The following is a 26,983-nucleotide window of genomic DNA, read 5'->3' on the forward strand; positions in this document are numbered from 1 at the left end:
AGGATCTTCTGAATATAAAAACAAGTCATTGTGTCATAGTGTCTTCGAAAACAACACATCAGTGTTCTCAGAATTTTTTAACCAGTTTTATTGGTCTGCATGTCTATTTACTTTCTAGCTCGAATATAAATAATATCCATGGCGTATGAATGTATGATGTCTCTTGTTGTAGTATAGTTGCAATAAATAAGCACGACATACATTTTATGCACAAATGGTAGACATTTGATGATTTCTCACCGGTCATCTTTTCTTGGAGGACACCCCGGCTCCTCCGACTACATGAGTTATAAACTCAAGCTATGATGGACACATATAGCAAACTCAAGCCTAATTTCAGTTCTCAAGCTTTAAAACTTTATTTAAAGTTACCTGATTTTTAAGGAAGTTCTTCCATTCACACAATATAGCAAATGTTTCATCCTTTATGTGAATGAAAGTCATGGGTATTTAAACAGTTATCTATGATGGACACATATAGGACTATATACATATATATGTATTGTAAGACAAAGAGTTCACAAAATTCAATATCTCCATCATTTTTTTAAGGATACTCTTTCCAAAAAGAAACAAAAAGTAGCTTATTAAATGCTCATGTTACCAAGTCCACTATGTCATATTGATGATTTATGTAACCCTTTTCGGTTTAAAATTTGAGACAGCTCACATTTTACTGTCTTCTGTCTAATAGATTTAGTCCATTAGCCAAAGATTCTTGTATTGTCATTTTCTAATTCTTGTAAAACACCATTTTCCTCTTCCACCTTCATGTGTGTCTTCAATCATAAACATGGATTTTACTAGTTTTTTCCCGAATATTAATGGTCTTTTTTGTTCTTTGATCGGTCAAGCTTCGACATGTAAGCTCACATTTTGCTAAGCAGCTGAGCTAATTAGTACATGTACTCGTTTGTACAGTGATATGTTAATCAAGTTTAACTATTTTAAAACAAACTTTTTTTGTATAGTGCATGAAAAAATATATAATCAGTCGTATGTATAAAGAATATATGGATGGAATCATCTACACCATTTGATGTAAAAGAGCACCAATTTCCAACACAATATGGTTGACAAGCCAACCATATGATTCAGAGCCATGAAAAAGCATAAACTAAAAAAGGCAAAAAATGAAAGAAAGAAAAAACTTCAGAAAAAGCAGAAACATTATTTGAAAAAAGTAAGTGCTTCTTATGTTAAAAAATGTGGGACTAGGAACTGTAATGATATATCAAATCTGTTCGCCTATTTGGAGTCAGCCACTACTAATTACTTCAACCACATTTAATTGAAATACAAAAAATGGAAATTTCGAATTAAAGATTCGATGTTGACAATAATATAATTGAAAGATTTGATTTGGGATCTGAATATCTGATTTTGTTTTCTAAAATTTCCCCAACAGCTTGGCAAAAGTGTAAGGGCTCCAGCTTGTTTACTTATGTGCTTTTTACAAAAAGTAAATTTCTGTAAGATCCTTGTTCCCCTTTTTTCCTTTTCCATTATACTTGTCATAATTAAATCTTTATTTCATGTATAAATATCTTCTGATGAATTGAAAACTTCAGGATTTAAATAGGTAGAGTTCTGAGTGAGAAAAATGAACCATATCTTAGAGAATATAATTATGTATGTTGATCAGTCTTGACATTAAAGACAAACTGAATACAATCTCTAATATACATTGACTTTCTAAGGTCAGCCGCATGATTAATGATGGTCCAAAGACTTCGAAAGAAAGAAACACAAAACTATTTGTTATGTTCCGATTATAATTATATGTCCCTGTCTTCTTTGGCAGAAAACTTATAACTTTATTGAGTTTCTCATAAATTTTGTCTATCTTAGCAATAGTAATAGTGTCTTTGTGTCTCTGATCAAAAGTGTGATTGGTTAGCCTGTAAGTCCATTCTATCGACTAGTAATAACCTTAAAGAATCATAACTTGGTCCTGAAGAAACCAAAACTGCCGCGAGTTTTCACCAGTGTTACGTATGACTTTGGTGTCTTCATCTTATTTTGACCATCCTATTTAGCCTCTAAGTCCATTCTATCGACTAGTACTGACATTAAAAAGTCTAACACCTTTGCTCATACGTTAATGGATTGACCTACGAAATCTTAAAGATAGATTTGATTATTTCATGGCGGCCAAAAATCTAACTGAACTTAATGCTAATAAATTGCATAGTACCTTCCAAACATTAAAAGTAATTATTGAAGCTTCCTCTATATTTTAAACACAATGCTCACATTCAGTCTACGTGTACCCACATATTGGACCACGGTATCAACCATGCAAATGATACTTTCTAAATGTTATAAATTTGACACGCCCATTTTGGAGAGGGATATATGAAACGCGGCTTCATTCATGATACAAAATTTGTAACATCCATTGGATGAACCCCACTAATATTTGTTTTCAACATCATCTTATCTTGCTTCGTCAAGATGTTGGGGCAAAGGAAGCTACACCTCGTCAATATATGTGTCTAAATTGAATTTTTTTAGTACAATGATAATTTATTCTTCCGTAAATCTTCAAACAATTCAAGTGAAACATATTTCAAACCAGTTTCTTCACAAGTTTTAATCGTATTCTGAACAACAATTTATGAATCTCTTTGTTTGCCAACCAAAACGACCGCAATATTAGGTATTTTCTAGTAGTCTTTTTCATATTCCACACGTCACTAATAATTTTTTTTTTCTGATTTTCTCGATATAGGATTCACCATTTGTTACTACAATATCCGGTTCCTTTCGTATAAAACATCAAAGTAAGAAATCAAAATTTCAGGTGGCTCACACGAGGAGGAAACACAAAAATTCATGGAGACATGTAATGAGAGTCTCCATCTACTGACAATTCTAGAACATTAGTTTTTCCATCTAAAACCAATGCCTGTGTTTGAGAAGCAAAAAAAAAGACTTGAATGCTCTCTACAAGGCTATCTATCTATGCACCCTTTAAATGTAGAGTGGCCTTAAATACAAATGCCTTGGCTCTTTCGCTACATATAATAATATCGATGACATCTTCTTCAGCGAGAGACTACTAAAAAAATCGATCGCGGACGAGCTTCCCATTAACAATTAATATATTGTGGTGAACTTTTCTTCTCTTTAATTGTCAAATATAGTCTAGTTGAATATAATTTACAGGTAGAATGTTGCTAAAACATTGTTTTTGTTACACGGAAGTACGTATAACAAGTTTTACCAATTTTTTGGCAGAGTATTAATACGGCCAAGGTAAAAACAACCTGATTATGAGATCCACAATGGAATCTAAAACGGACGTACGATGTTATATATATATGACTAGAGAGATCTAGTATAGATTTCGATATAGCCAAATTAATTAACAAAAATATGACAAGAAAAAAAAAATCATGTGGAGGCCGTACATCTAGCAATAATTGGAAAAAACGGTCAGCAGAATTATAAATGTGCAGGTCTTAATTTTCTGACGAATGTACAAGCTGTGGTCCTAATTTATATGACGCTTCTACTAGGGAATGAAATCATTTCGACAAGGAAATTTCATTGACACACTCATTGGTAGGACACATATAATCAATTATACTTATGTCCGTTAAAAATAAGAGTTTAGTTCAAAGTTAAAAGTTAAAAAGTTAAAACAAATATTATGTATATAACAAACAAAAACCTCACCACAATACTCTGCCAAAAAAAAATTGAACCAAAACAGGGAAGAAAAACAAAGAGCATACCTAACTAGGAAAACTAAAAAAAAAACAAAATACAAAAAAGAAAAGAGAAAAGAAGAAAATTTTAGAAACATAGAAAGAAGGTATAGAAAGATTTACAAAGTGGGTTATAAGCATGCAAAGAGAAGAGGGTCCCCTCTCCTTTGGGGCAGATGATCATCAATTCCCACCACAATCACTCTCACTAAATTTCCTTTTCATTCTTTTCCCCAATTTGCATCGCAGCTGGAAATAAGTCTTTAATTTACATCACCTCTCCTCCCCGTCCAATTCTCCTTTTAAACCAAACCATCAGTTTCCGATCGCTACCGGCAGTTTGGCAAGTTATGTTTTCTTGATTAGAAAACCGATCTTAATCTTCTCAACTGTCTATAGTCTATAGGTTTGATCATATTTTCTTGACTTGCTCGTCTTGTTTCCAACACTTGTCTATGTCTTCAGCTATTCTCTTTGCGTCCATTGATGCTCCAGAAATCCCACGTTTTGTGAATCCGACCGCGTATAGCCCACATTCCCCTCTCCATCCCTCTGGGAACTCTTGTATTGGAAATCCATCTTTCTTACTAAACATTTTATTCTCCTGAAATATTATTTGTTTTCCAAAGCCCATTTAATACAAACTTTATTACAATGGATATATTTCTAGTCTTATATAAGAAAATAACAATAAATATGTGTTAACCAATATTACTATCATTTATTGATTACCTTTAGCCAAGAGGGTACGTTGCTTTTGTAGCCAGTTGCCAATATTATGGCGTCAAATCTCCCCGTTATACCGTCATCGAACTCAACTTCATGTCGTTTTAACCTTCTTATCCCGGAACACACCTTTTTACCATTAACAAAATCAACATCAATATCAGTAAAACAGGTCTTAAGCATGCATGTATATGTATCATATTTGATTAGATATAACCGTACACCGTACCTTGATATCTCCGGTTTTGATTTTGGCGAGTGTGCCGACGTCGAGAACCGGAGTTTTGCCGGAGATATTTTTGAGTTCAAGTGGGCCTAACTTAGGCCGGTTAAGACCTAACAGGGTTGTATCCCCGAGGATGAACCGGGAAACAACCAAGAGGAAACGGTCAACGAGCCGGATGGGCAACCATTTGAGTAAGAACATGGACAGCCCAAAAGTCGAAGTACCCAACATCTCTCGTGGTAGGACGTGCACCTTCACCAGTTAAAAATATAAAAATAAACTCAAATTAGCAAAATACTGCAACTTTATAATTCGGATGAGAAAAAATCATAATTATAAAATAATATTTAAGAGATTTTTTTTTTTTTTTTTGGGGATGAGAATGTTTGCGCGTGCTCGTTACAATCCCAATAAAGTTGTTGTTCTCATAGTATTTATTCTTTGAAAATGTTATAAAAATGATATTATGTATTAAAGAAATTAGGTAAACCTCTTTTTCATATAAAAAACTATATTAACAATTGTTGGAACTTGAAGTCACAAGGGCCTAAAAGAGAGAATAAATTCTTAAATTAGGATAATACCAGCCTTTGTATTTTCCCGTAAATTTTACGAATTTTCTAAACAGATTTAATAATAAGAATATCAATCTGAAAAGCAAAAGAAATATGATACTTTTTTTTTTCAAAAAAGTAATATAAAACAAAAAATAGGAAAAAAAGTTGCACATGATTTCAGAGAAATCATAATAAAGAAAAGATAGTTAAATGTCCAAAGAAAATATATTTCTTAAAAATATTAGTTTAGGCTTTAGACACCATTTGTATAAAATTTGGTTTGTTTTAAAAATACTTACAATAATAAAAAATCTTATAACTGATAATAGTAAAAATAAGAAATAAGATGCATAGTAAGGGTAAAGAAACTTACAACTATTTTTTCTTCAAAATCATATGTGGTCATTTAAGCAAATACTATTTTCTATCATATTTAAGAAAAAATTTTTTTTTTCTTCTAAATCTCATTTAACTATAGAACATAGAAAACATATATATTGGTGGAACGGAATTTAGTACAATCTAGACTATTATATTGATATCGGATAATACTTACAGAAATGCACACATAATCCTAGAAAATGAAAAAAAACCTAGAAAACAAAAAGAAATTTTTATTAATAAAGTAGGTAATATCTTGAGTTAAGAAAAAAGAAAAACAGTTAATATCAGAAGAAGATCAACTTGAATGAAAAAGCTTTTCAAGATTTTGTTTTTTAGCATAGAAGAAGAACTCCACAAAACATGAAGGAGCCAAAATATCGAAAACGCATACGAAAAAAGTTAATTTAATCTCCAAAATACTTTCTCTTTTAAAAAACTCAAGAAAACAAAAAAAAAAGCAAAAGAAAGAGAGAAAAAAAAAAACTCACAGCGTCTCTGACAACGAGAGAAGGCTGAGCACCGAAGTTGCATAGATCCAAACAAACCTCCATACCGGAGTTTCCACATCCGACAACAAGAACCCTTTTTCCAGCGAAATCTCCACCGGTCTTGTAATGACTCGTGTGCTTAACTACCCCGGTGGCGGCAAACTTGTCCATCCCCTCAAACCTCGGCACCACTGGCTCCGCATTCTCCCCCGTCGCCGCTACTAACCACCGGCAAACATACTCCGTCGTGCCTTCTTCTCCCACGCTCGTCACGCGCCACATCCCAAGGTTTTTATCAAATTCAGCCGACTCAACCGTCTGGTTGAACTCGGGCTTTATGTCAAAACTCCGAGCGTAGTCCTCAAGGTACTCGATGAACTGTTGCTTCGTCGGGTAGGTTGGGAAATCGGCCGGAAAGGGTATTATCGGAAGTTCACAGAACTGTTTAGGGAGGTGGAGGTGAAGACGGTCGTAGGTCTTGAGCTGCCATAGTGATGCTATACAGTTTGATCTCTCGAGTAGTACGGACGTGATTCCTCTCTCCTTTAAACACGCGGCCGTGGCTAGCCCCGACGGTCCGGCGCCTACGATCACCGGTCCGGTGACGACGCAGATACGACGTGGTGACGTCATGCCTCGGTGGTGGCTAGACAAGTAATCATGTGCTAGTTTACCTTCAATCTCTCTCTTCCAACAGAAATCCATCAAGAAAATAACTTCTCTTTGTTTCTCTCTCTTGGCTTTTATATATATAGAGAGAGAGAGACTTGGTGTGTGTGCGTGTTTTGTAATGTGTATTAATAAAGTACGTATTGATTAAGAGAATACGAGAAGGGTTTGTAGTAAAGAAGTGGTGGTGGTGGTGTTGAGACTAATTAAGAGCAAAGGACAGATAGAACAATTTGACATTGATGGCATGGAGTAAGTTAAGTTAAAAAGAACACACAAAAAACAAAAAGAGAGAGATGGTAAAAACTTTTTTTGTTTAGTGAAAGGTATTTATAATGGGTTTTGAAGAGAGAAAATATTCTCCAAATATCGGAATCAAAGAGGTTAGGGTTCGGATTGAATCTGCTGAAAAAGAGGGAGAAAGAGAGAGATCTTATCCAAATGAGAAGAATGAGTAAAGAGATAGTGAGAGATAAGCGTTGTGTGTTGTGTTTTGATGAGAGTAGAAACCGGAGGAGGATGATCAGAGAACTACGGGTCTCTTAAATCGCCATTCAAACTTATATGAGAGAGAGATTGTTAGTTGTGATGTGACTATCTCTTATGTGTGATTGATTATGTGTATATTTATATGATGAGTGTGCGTATATGTGTGCTTAATTAGTTAAAAAAAATGCTTAAATAGGGTGTTTATATATTTAATGGACTTCTCTTTTTAGATTGCCCACCTGTGAGATTTTTGGTGTTCCACTATATAACTTTTGACTCTTTCTTTACCTTATGGAAATCTCAAAGATTGATGTAACTAATCTTTTGATTGTCTTATGCTCAACCAATGGGTGCACAAATAATATGATTATGTTTTTAGTTGATATAAAATTTAATATATATTTTTGTTTACTACATCATTTCAGCATTATATTTATATACATTAATTACTTTGCAAAATATTTTACATATCACTGTTTATAAAATATGATGAACTTAGGAATTCCTCAATAGAAAATTAGTCCACAACATTCGCAAATACAGCAATCTGTTCATCATGCAGTTACTAAGAATCTTTGATGTATATGCATTCAAGATATTAAGATATAAAAATAAACTAAACTGTCAAAAGTTCGAAACATTAAATGGTATTCATAATTTTCAGTAACCCATCTAATAGTGTAAAACATTATATGCATATATTTATATTTCTTCATCGTCCTTTTTTAATTATTAAGCTAAATTGATGATAAAAATGCAATAAATCAAATAAAAATACTATAAAATTATGTCTAAATTGTTAAGATCCCACCTGGACAGTTCAAAGTACTACCATTTATATATAAGAGATATGTAGCTAGTTTACTAACTAATTGGTTTTGAGTTAATAGCTCATAAAATTTTAAAATGGTATCAAAACATTGTTTATTAACCCGTATATGAAGGCCTAAAAAGGTTTATTGTAACGCTTCGACTGTCATCTCTTAGTGCGTTCTATATCCAATTTCAGTCCATGGGCCTACCTTATTCAATGGGTTTCACGTCCTCTCATTATGCCTGTGAGCTCATCCATATCCGACGGCCGGTTTGCTACGTCCGGAAGGTTTTAAAGACTTGTTATCGTTCCTATAAACTGTTCCTATAAATCACCACATGATATTTCCCTGTGTTTGTCCTTACTCGCACAGTTCCAACAGTCACTTCCCGGAAGATCACCCATCCTGAGACTACTCCAACATAAGCATGCTTAACAGTGGAGTTCTTTCAAGACCACTAACTGAAAAGATAAGTACACTTTGGTAACAGATGTGGTTAAATCAATCTTTTAAACCTCTCCGCAAGTCCCTGAAACCGAGGTGTCATATTTATTAATGGTCCAGAGTGATATTCTGTTTGAAATGAATTATTAAGAGTAATCGTCAAAGTTTGAAAGAACAAACACTAGCTAATATATACTCTCTCTGTATAAAAACAAGGATGATTTTTTAGGATTTTCACATAAATTAAGAAAAAGCATTTAATGTTTAGATAAAAATGTATTATTTATTTATAACAGCACATTTCTCATATCTATTAAACAATAGTAATTCATTAAACATTTAAATTATCATTTAATAACTTTAAAAAAATTTACAATGTTTTAGTATTATTTGAAAAAAGTTTACAGGAATTAATCTTTGTGTACAAAAAAAAAATCCTAAAAAATCATCCTTTGTGATACCGAAAGAGTAATAGACATGAGTCAATCCACTTATTATCTATTAGTTTGAATTGGAAGCCATAAATCTTTTATAAACATATGTTTGATACATAATTGCTTATAATGAAAACTAATATTTTTCATCACGAGCTTTGCGAGTTAGAAGACCTACATTGACATTTCAATTTTGCTTGCTACTAATTCAAGTAAAGGAAACTAATATTATGTTCTCCAAATCAGTCGACATCAATTCCCAGTTTGGTATGCTTTTCGATTTCAAACCAGATGTAGTACTAATTCAATTGAATTTGTTTTCACATCGAGCAAAAGCAAAAGCGAAGCGCCGGATTTTTCTTCTACACTCTTAAGTATCCAACATATCTACAATATCATTTATAAATTTTATGACTCCATGTTTTACGAGTTAATTACTTGATAGGGACTTATCTTATAACTCCATTTATAAAGTTTATGACTTCATTTTTTAATATATTTTTTTCAAACACACAGAGAACCCAAACTTTAAAAAAAAAAATTTTAAAGTTAATTTAACTTATTGTAATTATGTAAAAGAGTGTAAAAATGAAAATGACCAAGAAAATAAATATTTTTGAAAAAAGTATCTAAAAAGGAATATTTCTAACACATTTAATATCTAAAACACAAATTTACATATGATGCTTGGGTTTATTAGAGCATCTCTACTAGACATTTCTCTCACAGTTACTCTTATGAATGGGGTCCAAAAACAAAATAAAAAATTCATTATTTGATTCAGTAAAAAGAGAATCGTTTCTTATGTTGTTTGTGGAAGCAACGATTCTCAACAAATATCAACAGATGTCGATTTTTGAGTGGTTATTATTAATTGTGATTAAAATAATATATATATATATATATATATATATATATTTTTAAAGAAACGTTGAGAGCGGTGCTGGGCTGGTGATAGTCTTAGATTCTAGTTTTTTTTTAAGATATAGTTCTGGTTATGAAATATTTGTTTCATGAAAAAAATTATGAAGTATTTCATATTTAAAAATAACAAAAAGAGAAATTTTGGCCTAATAAGTGACATTTTGTGTAAGAATCCCATGTTTTACTATTTGCGCTATCAGCAAATCGTAAACCATAAAAAAAATACATGTTTATAAATCAAAGTATGAATATGTAGAATATGATACCCTTTTCCAATGTGGGCCGTAAAACAGATTCAACAATATTCCTTAGTTGCAATGATCTCAACCGTATATTGAGGAGAACGATCCTTACCTTCAAAGAGTTTTTGTTTCTTTTTTTGGCCTCCAAGTTCCAAGTGAAGCAAGTTATTGTAGGAAAGACTCTCATCACTGGATTAGTTACATAATCATAGTTAATGTAACATATCAAAAAGTTTGTTTAGATGTATAAAAGAACCTAAATGAACAATTAACTTTAATTGTAGACAATTTATTTTTCTTCTATGGTTATATCAAAACTAAAACTTTTAAAATGTGTTTGAAAAGATGTTATTTATTGAGTTAATTATGAAAAGCCACTTTTTTAGTGGCATTTATGGATTTTGCCATTTTGGCTAAAATCTTATGGATTTGCCAATTTTCAAGATTTTTAAACACAATTTTACATATTATGTCTGGGTATGTTTTTTTGCAAAAAAATTTCACAAATGTATAGATTTTAAAGTGATTAAAAGTGGCAAATCTAAAATATTTGAAAAAAATGGCAGATTCATAATAATTGGAGTGAAAAGTGGCATAATCCATAATAATCCCGTTACTTATTTGGGTATTTTCTGGATTTTTTTTCTTGCGCAAAAACCAATTATATTAAGTAAATGGTCGGAGACTTTCTTCTAAAGAAAGCTGTTCCGGTATGGAGGTATTATCATCTTACATATCTACCATTATGCACCATATAATACCATTTCTATATATAGCGATAGCTCACTGTAGAGTGGTAGCTCATTGTACTTACTAAAACGTAGATGTAAACCCATATGAAGTGTCGTGACTTGCCAGCCACATAGATAGTACATTTGGCAACTTTGTACTTCAAATGCTCTCTTTTTCCAAATGGTACCATTTTATATTTATTCTTTTTGCCTCTCCTCAATAATCAATTTAATTGCTAAGCTTCTATTGGATGTGTATGGGCATTATTATAACAATTTCTTTTAGATTTATGTCAAGGGAGTCTTTGCTTTAATTTTTAAAAAGATGTCACAAAAACAATAATAAATCTAAGGTGGTTGATGAGTGATTAATCATGAGTAACAGTATTAGAAATTTTGGCTTTAATTAGAAAATCTAGCACGACGTAGGTGTTTTTTAATTTTGTATTTTTTCACGCACGATATATATACATATATGTATATATATGATTAATAATAATAATAATAATATCTAATAAGTATATTAAATTTTGTCAGAATTACACAATGTATTAATGTTTATCACTTACTTACATTAAAGCATTATATATAGTTACATCTTTTTTAAACAATTTCCCTCCAGATTGGGTAACCAATCGAGAAGTTTTATTTTAGTTTAAGGTGAGATTGACAAAAAAAAAAAGCATTATATATAGTTAGGATTATACAGTACAACCTCTATAAATTAATAATCTTTAAATTAATACTCCCTATAAATTAATAAATTCTTTCGGTCGCAAGTTGGACCGGTGTAAAAAATGACACATTTCGATAAATTAATAAGATAATAATATTTTGAAAATCCTGTATAAAAATATGGTCCCATTAATATCATAAATTAATAATCAAATAATAATAATATATATATATATATCTAAAAAATTTAGTGAAATATGACTCTATTGTTGTTTGCATATTCTTGAATTTGCATTTTTATTGGAGTTTATCTATAATCTTTTTCATTGTCGTCTTCTCAAATCGCATCCAAAAATTGTGGGAAGTCGTAAATGCGATAATTGCTTCTTTACATGTAATTGATTCTAAAATTACCGCAATATCTTCTTCGACTTCATCATTACCATAAATGATACTAGTAAATGATAATAGTAGCAATTTCTTCTAAACTCTAAACTTAAAATATTTATCATTTTTACCTAAACTCTAAACTTAACAATTACGATAGCCAAGATTATAAATTAAGATTTTTAAAAAAAAAAAAAATATGAATGATAACAAAAATATCTTATTTTGTAATATAAAATTTCAAAATTATGAAAATTAAAAGTATCTTCATAAATTAATAAAATATTAATTTATCGATAAATTAAGACCTCTATAAATTAATAAAATTTCATGGTCCCGACCTTATTAATGTATAGAGGTTTTACTGTATTATGAAGTAATTGGACCAATCTAATTACCGAATCTTATTATATATAGTTGATTCTCAAAGTTAGTTACTCACCAGATCGTGACACGTGTTAGTTTTAACGATCAGAGATCAAAGTTAAAAACTCACCAGATCGTGACATGTGTCAGTTTTAACGATTAAATATCCAAGTTAGTAACTCATCAGATCGTGACATGTGTCAATTTTAACGATCAGAAATCACATATCAAAGTTAGTAACTCATCAGATTGTGACACATGTCAGTTTTAACGATCAGAAATCACAGTTTTCAAGATTGGTAAAATGATGCATAAGATAATTGTAATCTTATTATATTAAAAAAAAACTTTGTTAAACCTAAAAGGAAAAAGATTGTAAATACACCCCTCTATATAAGCAAAGAGATGATAATATATTTTTCACCAAACAAATTAATTTCAATTACCTTTTTTGTTCTTGGTATTTTTTTTTTTTATTAACCTTTTGTTTGACACATCATTGTTCTTGAACAAGTCTCGAAGGCAATTTGTTTGTTGTCTAATCGAAGCAAGTATATAAAAAGATTTCTAGATATTACTACTTGTTTTCATCGTCGTTTCTTTGAATTTTGTTTTGTTTCTCAATTTCATAATGCATACTACGCAATCTTTGACTTTGATGTGTTAACAAAATTTTTTATGCATAATAACTAAGGTTTTTAGGATTAACAAATTTCTCACGGTGTTATTATTATTTCATTTAATTTGCAAGACAGGTAGCATAAAAAAAAGATGAATACATAAATGCAAGATAACAACAGAGATTATATAACACCAGATCAACTAAGCAGAAAGCATTTTTATCGTCGAACGACAATACGTCTTACAAGAAAGTGGGAAGCAAGAAATTAAAAAAAAAAACAATGAGCTCATTGGGATAAATTTTCTAATAAAATAAAAAAGAGATTAAGGAAAATATACAGAAAATTAGTAATTTTTAAAAATGTTAATACTCACTTCTATATAAACATAGATCGTCTCATATTATTCATCTAACAAAATAATTTATTCAAAAATATTACTTTCAACTTTGTTCTATTGGTCAAACTTTTTTAATGGGAAGACAAAATTTCCTTATTTTTTTAAACAAAAAAATACTCCTACTTTCTACTTTTTCAGCTTGGAATAGGTAAGATTAATATGTTGACCCAAAAAAATGGAAGATTAATATATGCATCTTCTTTTCTTATACTGAATTTTAAAATTTATTGTAGTAGTTTCAGATTGTTTTATTTAATTTATATTTTCATCTTTGAATTATTTGAGATTCATATATTATCGTACTTATAATTTTCTATTATTTCATTAATTATGTCAAATTAATTTTCTTCTAATTTCTCAATCTTGATTGGTTGGTCATAGACCTATTTTTTTTTTTTTGCAAACATAATTGTTACCATTCTTTCAATCTCAAAAGGAGATAAAGAGGAGAAGGTCATCAACCTAATGGTTGGATAAAAAAGACTAATCAAAGACAAGCCTACAACAAACATAGATAGATTGGAAAACATAAATCGTTGTTGATAGATCTATAGGAGCTTGAAGACAGAGGCTACTTCATGGTGTGTCAAAGAAACTTCCATGAATACATTGGAAAATTTACAATTAGTTACTATTAAAAGATTTTGTGATATTGGAAAAAAGTCTTTAGTTTTACTGGTTGCTGGAGCAGGCCACTTTGAGATAGCTAAAAGACGTTAATATGTTCTTTCCACACAGGAGAAAGGCAGAGCCGAGATTCTCTCTATGGTGGAGGAGGTTGGACGCACGGTTATATCCCCAAGGGAGGAAGGTGGGAGAGGTTGGACGCAAGGTTATATTCCCAAGGGAGGAAGGTGGAGCGAAGGTTCTCTCCATGGTGGAGGAAGTTGGACGCAAGGTTCTCTCCATATAAGGGAGGAGGGCAGAACCGAGGTTCTCTTTATGGTTTATCATACACTATTGTGATGTAATTTATTTTGTATTCCAAATGTTTTTTGAGCCAACAATTTTAGTGATTATAGAAACTATGCAAAAGTGAAAGTAAAGAGACATATAATAGCTGATTTAGTTTGTTCATATACACATTTTCTAGGTGGTGGTAAATAATATATTTGTAACATACAATATACCTAGGTGTAAAAAATACACTTTTAATGGTAACATACATAAAAGATTTGTATATGGGTATAAATCAGTGTATTATAGCAAAATATTTTTTTATAAATAATGTACAATAAATTTTAAATACATTTTTATTAGCTTTTATTTTATTTACAAAACTTTAAGCCCGCACATCGGACGGGTCCTTATCTAGTCTTATTATATAAAGTTGGGTTTTGAAAGTTAGCCATAAACAAGATTTTGACATGTGTCAAGTTTATATCAATCTGTGTAAATGTTAGTATTTAATAAGAGGGATTTGAGATTACAAAAATATATATATATATATATTTTGTTTTAAACAATATTAATAATGTAAAAAGATAATTATAAAAAAATTTACCAAATTACAAAAAAAAAATTAAATAGGTAAGGTTAATATATAAAAAAAATTAATATATGCGTCTTCTTTTTCTAATACTATATTTTAATCTTTAATGTAGTATTTTTAAATCTGTCCTGTCTTTATCTAGTTAAAGTATAAATCACCGCAAATTGTGAAAGTCTTTCAAGTATAGTGAATGGTTGACCAACGATTAATTAATTTATTTACACTTTGTATATATTCAATTCCCGAAATTGTGACCTATTGTAGGTTAAGAAATGAAGTTTATTGAAAATTTATTGTAGTCTTGTTTGTGAAAGGGTACAGCTTTCCATCTTGAACATGGTGTAAAGAGAATCATCTAAAAAGGATCTTTATATATGGTGTGGTGTGGATAGTACTGTTAATTGTAAAATTGTCTACAGAATCTCCTTGTCATGGAAAACTGAAGAAATCATTTGCTTGTATAAAGTTAATCATTTACACAAACAAAAATATTTTTAAATATTTTCATATGATATTATTTCCGACTACTTTACTAAACAAAAATAAAAATCAAAACCATGGAATGCAACTTCTCTTCCATTACCGGATCAAGGTTTCTCTGATGATGTGGTGGAAAACATTGAGTATGTGTTACGTCTCATGCAACGAGGAGAATTAAGTAGTTCACATAGGCTTGCGATTCCTTGGATCCTTTGGGGTATATGGAAGGCGAGGAATAGCTCTGTTTTTGCAAATCGAAGGCAAGATCCACATGTAGTGCTGGCATTAGCTTTAGAAGAGTCGGAGTTTTGGATCCAACATCAGCATGTCAACTCTCAGGAAGAGTGCAGTGAGGCTCGAGGGGGAGCGACACCTTCCCCGACTTGGACAAGACCCCTTCCGGGGATCACCAAATGTAATGTTCATTGCTCTTGGGTGAATGCATCTTCTTACTGTGGGGGAGCTTGGTTATTACGTGATCACGAAGGATATGCTATTCTGCATGCTAGAGATGCGTTTTTACCAGTGGCGAATAGAATTGTTGCAGAACTACATTGTATCTGGTGGTGTCTCACAAGTGTGCAGGTATTGCGGTTTGCGAAGGTTGAGATTTGGTCAGACTGTAATGCGGCAATATCAGCGTTGGACAATCCGTCTGCTTGGCCAAAATACAGATCCCAGCTATTGAAAATCCAACGAGTGATGCAGGAGATGGGAGAGGTTACTTTTAAGCTCTCCTCTTTGAAAGCTAATTCTTTGGTCAGGGAGATTGCTGGGAGTGTTACTCGTGACGGTCGTCTTACTTCTTATTTGGCTAGGGGCGGACCGGCTTGGTTACACGGAAGGATTGAAGAAGAACGTCGTCAAAGATCCTGAGTGTAGAAGCTCTGTTTTTGGGTTAAGATCTTAATTCGTTATGTTTTCAATTCTTTATTTTTTCTCTGCAACATTGGTTGTTTCATTTTATTATTATTTCAAGAGTTAAAAAAAAAAAAAAAAACCATCCTGAATTTTAGTGTATCTTTTGAATAAATACAATAATACATGATGGTTGTAATATCAGAAGTTATCTGATTAAGATTTAATCTAAGGTAAGACTAAAATAGAAATTCTTAAAATATATGTGTGTGTGTGTACCTACACTTTTTAGTAGGAAAATAATAATTTGTTAATATAAAAATATTTATCTATTTATAATCTCTTTTTTTGTTTGCCGTCAATCTATTTATAATCTTTTTGATATAATTTTTTTTTATTAACTAATAAAAACTATTTATTTTGGTATAAACATTAAATAGTACCTTATATACATACGGATACCACATTAAATAGTACCTTATATACATACGGATAAGTATTTCAACTACAATATTTTTAGGTTTTAGTTTTTACTTATCTTAATGTTATATGTTCATATAGTTTTTCCTTGGGAATATATCCTCGTAGAGAATCCTTCCATATATACTAATATTTGAGTGTTAGAAAATTAGAAAGTTAATAGCGTAGATTAGCTCTATTTAATACCCGTGTTAGAGCACATATTGAAATTCATTTTATTTATATTGTAATTTTTATATAAAATATCATTTATTATGATTATTTTTTAAAAAAATTTTGGTTAAATATTATGCAATAAAATCATATGCTAAATATGATGACTCGAAAAAAGACACTTATTTTGTAAGCTTTATATTGTTAATAATTCTAGATAAATACATGTGCTATAACGTTGGTTAAATTTTATTTTATACAAAATTTTGTATATTTTCTATTTTAAATTTTAAAATAAAATTTTAATATGTCGTGTTAGTTTATGTAGTAGTCAACAATATATTCTACATCATGACTTGAATGTCATTATAAGATATAATTTTGTGAATTTGGATTTTAAAAAGCAAGTTATTATATTATGAGTAATTTAATATATTGTTATACTTTTGTTTTAATATATTTGGTTTTTTAGAATTCTTTCATATTATAGTGACATAGTATTGACATTGCTATAAAAAATCAATTTAGAGTGTTTATAGTTTCTAACTTTCATATCAATTTTCAATATTTTAAAGATATTTCAAAATAAATCATTTAAAGTTTATTATATCATAAAAAATTATAAAGTTTAACAAAAAATATGAAATTTTGAATATTCAAATTTTAACCCGTTGCTCGGTAAATTTTTTAATTCAATAAATATTATTTTTAACGAATAATATTACTAAAGCTTGAATATTTTATAGATTGAACAATTTATATTTGTTTTTAATTTAAAAATTCAACTTATGGTATATCCGGAAATAAAACTATTTTCTAATTATAATAAATAATATGATAATTTATTTGTTTAACAAAATAGACTCATATATAAAAATGAGAGGTGAAGTATAATGATAATTAACAAATTAATATGTTAAGTTAGATATCAAAATATTTTAATATGGATGAATAATTTAATAAAAGAAATTAATATGGTAAGTTAGATGATATCAGATGATTCTTTAGAATATTATCTTTAAGATTTTCGGAAATAAATGAAAGTTGCACCCACTATTTAACTTGTAACCAGTTAATCTATCAATTAATCTATAACCTATTTGTAACCAACTTATTAAAAGTATATAGTCTACAAAACAATGTTGTGTACTTCCGTTTTATTATAAAGGGGAAGTACACAACATAGTTTTTGTAGACTTTATATTTTTAATAAATGGTTACAAATGGTTACAAATAGGTTACAGATAGGTTATAGATTAATCCATATATTAATATTAATAGTTACACCTAAATATTAAGGATATACCAAATTGATTGATATATTAATGGTAACAAATAAAATCATGGATATTCCAAACTATATTTTTGGAAGATTTTAGTCATAATCACGTTGTTTCCAAAGATCTTTAAACACAATATTACAAATTTATTTTCCCATATTTTATCGATAGAGCACAACGTTAACCGACTAAAATAAAAATAAATTGATAGCTGATAAAATCGTATTCTCTCTCAGACACGATTCCTGAGACACCTCAACTAACCAAGCTTTCCGACGCCGGTGGGGCTGCTGCTCGCCGGCGTCGGGATCTCTCCGGCACATCTCAATCTCGTTCCCGATCTGTTTCTTTTAGTGCTCTTTTTTGCAGAATTTTTCCCCAATTTTTCGTTTTATTTAACCCTTCTCAAACTCTCTTCGTTATCACCTCCATCCCAAACCCCGACCTCTGCCTAATCTTTCTGGCTTTCTTTCCACCGAAGATGGACCGTAATCGACAAAGATCTCTGCATCATTTAGGCAGCCGCTACAACCATCCGTCTTTTTGGCGATTGATGGCGAAACTAGGGTTCTCCCCAGTGGACTTAGTTTCCAAATTTGATTCAGTTTTTGGCCAATGTTCAGCTTCCGCTAATTCTACAAGCACCGGAGATGGTATTTGCATCGCGAATCCTTCCGTCAAGACCGGACAGACTTCTCACCCAGCCCTTAATTTGGCAAGCGTTTGTGACTCTAGGGTTTTCCCCAGTGGACCTAGACTCCAACCTCGAATCAAGACACAACCACCGGCCAAGCCCGCCGATCTATCACGCACAAGAGTTGCTTTTTGCTCCGCAAGACTCTCTGCAATTTCCGGCCAGCCGCCTCACCCAAACTCTTCGATTGGAAAACTAGGTTTTCTCTTGGTGGACCGTGTCCTATCTACAGGCCCACTAAGTTTACCAAAAGTAAAGCCCACAGCTTCAACCCCCAGGTCCATTAATTCTGAACTTCCACTAATCTCGTTCCTAAGTGTATGTCGTTTTGGTGATTGTAAGAGTTTTCGACAACTTCTACAATTTATATCGACACTCTTGACTCGGGATAGCTATTATCAAGTGCGAACCCTGGTTAGAAGCGATTACTCGAAAAAATCTGTTCATCAAAGCTTAAGGCAATCGAGCCTCCCGCCTCTGTCTTCTATCAATTCCGGAGATAAATCCCATCCAATTGCTGATCCATCGCTAAATCCATGTAAGTCCAATTATGATCTTGTGATCCATGTGTCGATGCCATATTATAGCCGATGGTGTAATCAAGATCACTTTCTCTATGGTTCCCATTTGAGAAGTGATTCGTCATCGTTGCTATGGCTCTGCTTAAATTCCTTGAGAATCATGGCACTAGACTTCAGTTTGGTCTTGTTATTTGAACCCTCTTGCTTGAAGCTTTATGGCTCTTTGATCCCGATTCCAAGTTGTCTCTTTGACTACGACTTTGGTCTGTCCAAGGCTAGTTGTTCGTCGACGGCAGCTCTAACAAATATCTTCAAGCTTCAGAGCATTTTCAACCATGCTCGAAATCTTGTCAAGCTACTTCTCCGTGAACTCAAACCGGTAAGAAGCTCAGCTCAGACTTCTTCATTAACGCCAACTCATCTTATGACAATGGCTATCACCTTTTCCACTGATTTGATCATGGAAGAGTTTGTCGACAATCTTGATCTCACATGTTCCAAGTATCTTCCTGAATTTGGCTCAAAGCTCTCAAGAACATATTGCCGACTGTTTCTATCTTTAATTGTTTTTTCCTTGTTCTTTGGCATTGGGGAATGCCCTTTTATCTTGTATTGTAACCACTGCTTGTATGCTACTTCACTCTCTTGAGTAATGAAATGCAAGTGTTTGACAAAAAAAAATAAAAAAATAAAATAAAAGAGCACAACGTTAACCAAAGATAGATTACGAAATTGATATATTGATTGGTTACAAGTTAAGTAGTGGGTTACAAGATAGATTACGAAATAATATTTAACCAGTGTTATAGCATGGGTACTTATCTAGAATCATTAACAATATAAAATTTACAAAATAGGTATTTTTTCAAGTCTTCATATTTAGCATATGATTTTATTGCATAATATTTTATCAAAAAAAACTTTTAAAAACAATAACATAAATTATATTTTATATAAAAAAATATAATATAAATAAAATAAATTTCAACTCGTGCTCAAGCACGAGTCTTAATAATTTAATAGTATATTATGACGAGAGCAAAAAAATATAGTAACGCCATAATAACTTTAGGAGGGTTGCAAACGCCTGAGGATTGGCCCGTTTTCTCGAACCTGCTGGAGGAGTTATTCTCGCTCAGATCTTCTTTTCCTTCCTTCACCCTGACCAGGATCACCCGCGAGCTCAATGTAAGGGCAGATTGTCTTGCCCGTTCTTCAAGATTATTACCTTCTGAAATTTCATTTGTAAACTCTTTTCTTCCGGTTTGGGCGACCAATCTGGGAGTTATCTTTTAATTTCATTAATGTTTGGTTGAAAAAAAAAAAAAAAAACTTTAGGAGGGTATACCAAATTGGTTATATTGCATGCTGATCAATAAGTTTAATTCAAATAGTTTTAAAGGATACCAATTTCATTGTATTGCATGCCGACTAACTGGTTAACGTAAATGATACCGAATTCGTACCCCAGTTTTAAGCTTCTCGGCCTGCCTTTTTGCTATTTAAATGGTTTTGTCATTTGGCTTTTGGTCATATATATTTAGAAAAAAAAATTTCGTCATTTCGGATGTCATGTCACCACGAGAGATAGAGAGAATTCATTGGATGTGGATTTGAGTGGAGTAAAGATCCCCAAGCAAGACAAAAATACACATACCTAATCCTATTTGTTTAATTGACCACTTCGAGAGTTAATAACGTAAATTAATCAAATAACATCAGCCAGTTGAATCTAGCAACCGACCCAACCATGTACCTGGTAAATGTGATTATTTTAGAGTAATACTAGTAACTACAACCAGATTTAAAAAGAATTGAGAAAATAGCATTGAATCATAAAATTTTAGAAATTATCATTATTCAATGATGTAAAAAATCAAAACTGTCCTCAAACAAAAGAAAGAAGATGTAGCAGCATAATATATTTTATAAAAAATACGTCATTTAATAAAAATAACATATCATAGTAAAAGAATAAGCGTTTTATTTAGAGAAATCATGTATTTTTGACACAAAAATTATGTATTTCTTAAAAGTTATATATGATCTTAATAAATACCGTATAATATAAAAATATGCATGTTGAAAAAATGAAAGACGATGAAGATTCTAAAAAAAATTTGACATTCGGTGAAATAAAAATAGAGATATTTCGCTGTTGAAAGAAGAACTCACACATAAATATGCAGAGAGTTAGGATGACATTATTGTTGATGGTATCAGAGAGGTAAAGAAGATGGAGAATGAAGAGCACTTGGAGAATGAGGAGAGAGGAACTGATGGTGGTAAAAAGGTAAGGGATGAAGATGGACAGGAATGAGAGTTGTTGAATCCTTGAACTCAATTAAAAAAAAAAGGAGAGAAGATGAAGGAAAATGTATTGTATAGTTTGGATACTATTTGGTCAAATGGTAGTTCCTTAATTTCTCTCTAACATTGTGCTATCTAGTACATATACCCTTTATTTTAAGTAAACTTGGCTACTATTCATACAATGCACGAGATTTCAAATTATAGTGAACTGGTTAATAAAAATGAAACAAAGAATATCTATATTAACTATGTAGCATTTTCATATTATTTTTAAATCCTGAAACTCAAGAAATTTCTTATCAAAATCTCTGTATCGGCGAAAACAAACTGAATTCTGTATAATCATATTGTAATGTCCGTGAACCGGAAAATTTCATTTTGTGCATCGATCGATGTAACTGCGCGGATTGTGTTGAAGTTAGTTCTATTTTTTCCGATTTAACGCGTTTTAGTTGATGCGAACCTAAGGCTCAAGTATTTAAAGGGAACTCAACTCCTAGGGTGAGTTTTGGCCGTTCTTGTTGTTCTAAAGGGTTTGAGAGAAGAAGAGTTCTTCCAGAGTCTTTTTTTGTGGTTTTTTAATGTCGTTTCTCGAGAGATCTGTCTGTGGGAGTGGAGATCCGAGTTTAAGGACATGTTGGGACTTGATGTGGTGTTGTTTTCGTGCTTCTAGAGTCAGAATATTTTCTGTTAAAAGTGAGTGCATGACCATGGCTTATCTGAACATGAGATCTTTAAGTTTTCTGTGTTTCTCTGTGATTTGGTGGATTGATTCTTTGTTGGTTGTGATTTTCGTGTTTTCTATGGCCTGTTTTGGTTGTGGTGATGTTCTTGAACGATTGGTGGTGTTGGAGGACGAGTTGCGGTCGAAGACGGTGTCTGATTTCGACGCTAGAGAAAGTGCATCGATAGATGTCATTTAAAACTACTCTAGAATAAGCGCTATTAACTCTAAAATTCTCTAAAAACCTTTGACCAAAAAGATAAGTACGTTTTGGTGATATAAGTGGTCAAATCAATTATTTTAAACATCTCTGCATATTGGGGTGTCAGTTATGAAGTAATCATAATAATAATAATAATCATTTAAACATTTCAGATATTATATATGGGTTGATATGATATATCATATATATATATATAGATATACACTAAAAAGAACACATTAAGTGTTCATTTAAAAAAAAAAAATGGTGAAACATTTATCAATGGATCCAAAATTTGACAATTTGGTGTCTCTATTTCAATTATCACAAACATTTAGTGGAATAATAACACTCTCAGCCTCAAGAGAAACAAATTTTATACGCTCCTCCTTGATTAGTCAAGCCTTAGTCTACTCTATATAGAAGGAACGTAAATATCATAACAACATCTCGATCTCCAGCCTTACTAGCGATTGTTATCAATCGGACTATGCGAGCTAAGCTTCTTGGACTCTATACCGAACAGCTTCCAGACGACGACGACAACAACAACAACAACCCTTCTCACACCACCACATCCGTCTCAAGTGAAATTTATGAAATTCAAACCACACTATCTCTCCTATCTCGTATTTTTTTATTTCTCATTTTTGTAAGCTGTTAAGGCTCGGACAAAACTCTTCTGTATAGATTTAGACTTCATGCTATATAAAATTTAACCTTAAAGCCAAAATATCAATTAATATATAAAATAAGGGAAGACATAAAACGGAAAAGTATGTATCATCTTTATTGCCGCGGATGAATATGATCTTCTACAGATTGTTTTTATTCTCAACAATCTTCTATATATTGGTAATTAGAATATTAGTTTTATAATGAAACATTCTTAATATGGTAAAAAAAGAATAACTGGATAATTGTATGTTTTCAAATAAATTAAAAATTGTTTCCCCTTCAATTCCAATCCTAAGAAATTTTTTTTTGGCAACCATTCTAGATATTTCTAACTAACGTGTACTCTTAGTTCGACATATCACATGTGTTGTGAGTTCTTACCCCAAAAAAACTATACTCCTAAATGATTCTATATATTACTGTATTAGTGTCCAAGATCTTTTGGAAAATGAATTTGATTAAAGCATGTGCAATATAATAACAAAAGAATTACAGATATATAATTTAATCAAAGCTAATATCTGAAAAGGCCATGGGAACTGACTTCAAGTGTGAGATCAACAAAAAAGTATAAAGGAGTAACGTTTAGTAGGCTTTGTAGTGCCTATAATTGTAGCCTAGGCGTTATAATTGTCTTTTACGCGTCAGTTTAAACCGCCTTCTTTTTAAATTTACACTTATGCAATCAGAGTATATCATGATTCATGAAACTAATACTCCTAGTGCAACTTTAATAACCCTAAAGAACAATAGAAAATAAATAAAAATGTATAAAGGGTCTCGCTCCAATTGGTAATATATAGTATTATAGGATAGTGGAAGTGTGGAATGGAACTAGAATTGGTAGAGCGAATCTCGTTCCGTTAAATTTAAGTAACAAACACATGCAGAATCATATTTTTTTGTTTTCCTGATTTTAGGCCTGTAAAATCAGATTATTATGTATGGATTACACAAATCACGACTGTCAAATTAACGTACTCTTTTTAATGAAATAAATTTTCTAAAATACAGTACTAATTACTATTTACTAATTAGAGTTTAGTTTTGAATATTCAAAGTATAGTTTTCGTATTGTGGTATTTTTGGAAAAATATATTTTACTAATATTTTTTGAAAACAAAATTAATAATGGTGTTTTTGGAGAAAAAAATTGTTTAAGTGGTATTTACAAAAATTAGTCGATATTTTATCCGTTTAAGTTGCCGATATACTTCATATGTATCATCCAAAAATTTTCTGAAAACATACTTCATGTATAATTTTCGATATCCTAGCTAAGTCTATAAACGTTTGTAAAAATCAAAAATACAACCAAGTGTATTGTAGCTCATCTTAATTGTTTGTATACAATTAAGATGGATCTATCCGTAATCCTTTGCCCACTCAGTTCCACTTAACTTATAGTATCTCTTTTTCTATTCTTTTTTTCTTCTTTTCCGCTCACGAGAGACATTCGTGGGGAAGAATGACTTATGGTTTTTAAACAATAATTAAAGGGGAATTTCACACTGGCCGGTTCGTTTGCTTTACTTAGAAATATGATAAAAGGAAGAAAAAACAAAGTGATGAATAATTAATCGTGCTAAATTTTCTAATAGCAAATGGGGTAGCTAATAATTACCCAATCTGTCCAATGATTAAAAGATTAAGTGGGGTTGTGAGAAAGAAGAAAGCAAAGGTAGGAATTTCTAACATGATTAAAGAACTTACATACTTAATTAAAAACTTCATTACTATTTAATTACTTTTTTTTTAGTTTGGCTTATGCTCGTTATTAGGATACATAAGGATTGGTTATTAACTGGTTCACAACTGGTTAACCCTTGTTCAATTACTTTGGTTAATATGTGTTAGTATATAAGAAGATTAGATTGAGAGAGTATGGTTAAGCTTTGTAATATACACTTTATTTTCCAATTAAGAAAGTTTGTTAGAGCTCTCTGAAGCTCGCTTCTTCTCATTCTTCTCCGTTATATTTTCTGGTGAATCAGAACTTTGTTATGGTATCAGAGCAATGCTCTTAAGTCTTCTGCTTCGATTGATATCATCAGAATTTTTGTGAGAAGCTCAATTGAGAAAGATGAGTTGTTCTGTTTCTTTTCTTCGGATTGTGAGAATTCTTATCGCAGCAATTTTAGAACTCTTCGTTGGTGTTTTCTTTGGGTTTTCTATTCTGCTTTTCATTTCTTGCCTTTGATTGACCTTGTTCGTGGCAAATTTCTCAATTTCTTTTATCAATTTCGTCGCGATTTCTTGAAATTTTCTTATTCTTTCATTGAGAATGAAATCTTTTGTTCTTCCTTCTTTGACTAACCCAACGAATTCAAACTCGCGTGAGACAGTTGAATCTACGCGTTTTCAGATGGATCAATATGAGAATCCATATTATTTGAACAGTAATGATCATGCTGGACTTGTTTTAGTGTCTGAGTAGGCTTTCTACAGCTTCTGATTTTCCATCTTGGAGGCGATCTATGTTGATGGCATTGAATGTGCGTAACAAATTGGGATTCATCAATGGTACGATCTCAAAATCTTTGGAATCTCATCGTGATTTTGGCACTTGGTCACGTTGTAACGACATTGTGAGTACCTGGTTGATGAACTCAGTAGAAAAGAAGATAGGTCACAGCTTGCTTTATATTTCTACTGCTGAGGGAATGTGGAAGAGTATATTATCTAGGTTCAAGCAGGATGATGCACCTAGGATATTTGCGATTGAGCAGAAACTTAGCAAGATTGAGCAAGGTTCTCTTGATGTCACTGCCTATTATACGTCTTTGGTTCCTTTGTGGGAAGAACACAAGAATTATGTAGAACTTCCGGTTTGTACATGTGGGAAGTGTGAATGTGATGCAGCTGCTAAGTGGGAAAAGCTACAGCAGCGTGGTCGAGTGACTAAATTCCTCATGGGTTTGAATGAAAGTTATGAACAATCTAGGCGTCACATTTTGATGTTGAAGCCAATCCCTACTATAGAAGAGGCTTTTAATATGGTCACTCAAGATGAGAGACAGGGAACTATTAAGCCACCTACTATGGTTGATAATGTAGCCTTTCAATCCTCGGCTCCTGTTTCTTTTGATGTTGATGGTGCTTATATTGCTGCTTACAATACAGTGAGACCTCAGAAGCCTGTCTGTACACATTGTGGGCGTCTAGGACATACGATTCAGAAGTGTTATAAGCTTCATGGCTTTCCTCCGGGGTACAAGACAAATACTGGTGGCTATAAGGGGATTAACATGAATCCATCGTCTTACAACCCTCGTATGCAGAATACTCAATTGCAACCTCGTATGCCTCAAAGTCAACCGAGAATGTCGATGGTTCCTTATGATCCTATTCAGAAGGCGAATGTTGTTGCAATTGAGTATTGATAGTGGGGCGTCTAGTCAAGTTTGTTCTGATTTAGCGATATTTAGAGAATTAGTCCCTGTTTCCAGTGTTACAGTGACTTTACCAAATGGTACGCGAGTTCCTATTACACACACATGCACCATATGCACTTCACAAACATTGATATTGCATAATGTTTTACATGTTCCTGACTTCAAATTTAATTTGATTAGTATTAGTTGTTTTAGTTCAGAGTCTATTTTGTTCTGCTCACTTCTTTCCACATTGTTGTCTTATCCAGAAACTTTCTCAGGGATTGATAATTGGGAGGGGTAGACTCATCAATAATCTCTATATTCTTGAGAAAGAAAAAAAGACCCTCTCACCATCGCTTCCTGCTGTTTGTTCCTTTTCTGCTTCTGTGTTGGCTGATGGAGTTTTGTGGCATCAGCGACTTGGACATCCATCATCTG

At 31.8% G+C, this 26,983-nt stretch overlaps 3 protein-coding genes across 4 annotated transcripts; 2 read left to right on the plus strand and 1 right to left on the minus strand.

The window, feature by feature from the left end:
• Positions 1-3,642: 3,642 nt before the first annotated feature.
• On the minus strand, positions 3,643-7,420 carry LOC104771046 (indole-3-pyruvate monooxygenase YUCCA6). Of its 2 annotated transcripts, XM_010495524.2 has the most exons (5): positions 6,098-7,358; positions 4,672-4,920; positions 4,449-4,571; positions 4,144-4,320; positions 3,643-3,965 (listed from the first exon to the last, which is right to left on the minus strand). In XM_010495524.2, the coding sequence occupies exons 1-5, from the start codon at positions 6,800-6,802 to the stop codon at positions 3,900-3,902; spliced, it is 1,320 nt and encodes a 439-aa protein (XP_010493826.1). In that variant the 5' UTR covers positions 6,803-7,358; the 3' UTR covers positions 3,643-3,899. The 2 variants fall into 2 exon arrangements, with proteins under 2 accessions (XP_010493826.1, XP_010493825.1); XM_010495523.2 differs by having other exon boundaries at positions 3,643-4,320; positions 6,098-7,420.
• Positions 7,421-15,424: 8,004 nt separating this feature from the next.
• LOC147919116 (putative protein phosphatase 2C-like protein 45) lies at positions 15,425-16,141 on the plus strand. The gene has a single exon (XM_087503848.1). The coding sequence runs from the start codon at positions 15,425-15,427 to the stop codon at positions 16,139-16,141; it is 717 nt and encodes a 238-aa protein (XP_087359974.1).
• A 5,346-nt stretch (positions 16,142-21,487) lies between these two features.
• Positions 21,488-26,551, plus strand: LOC147919117 (uncharacterized). The gene is made up of 2 exons (XM_087503849.1): positions 21,488-21,544; positions 25,595-26,551. The coding sequence occupies exons 1-2, from the start codon at positions 21,488-21,490 to the stop codon at positions 26,549-26,551; spliced, it is 1,014 nt and encodes a 337-aa protein (XP_087359975.1).
• Positions 26,552-26,983: the final 432 nt, after the last annotated feature.

Source organism: Camelina sativa, chromosome 20, assembly GCF_030686135.1.
Source record: "Camelina sativa cultivar CO46 ecotype springtype chromosome 20, ASM3068613v1".
NCBI classification, from domain to species: Eukaryota; Viridiplantae; Streptophyta; class Magnoliopsida; order Brassicales; family Brassicaceae; genus Camelina; species Camelina sativa.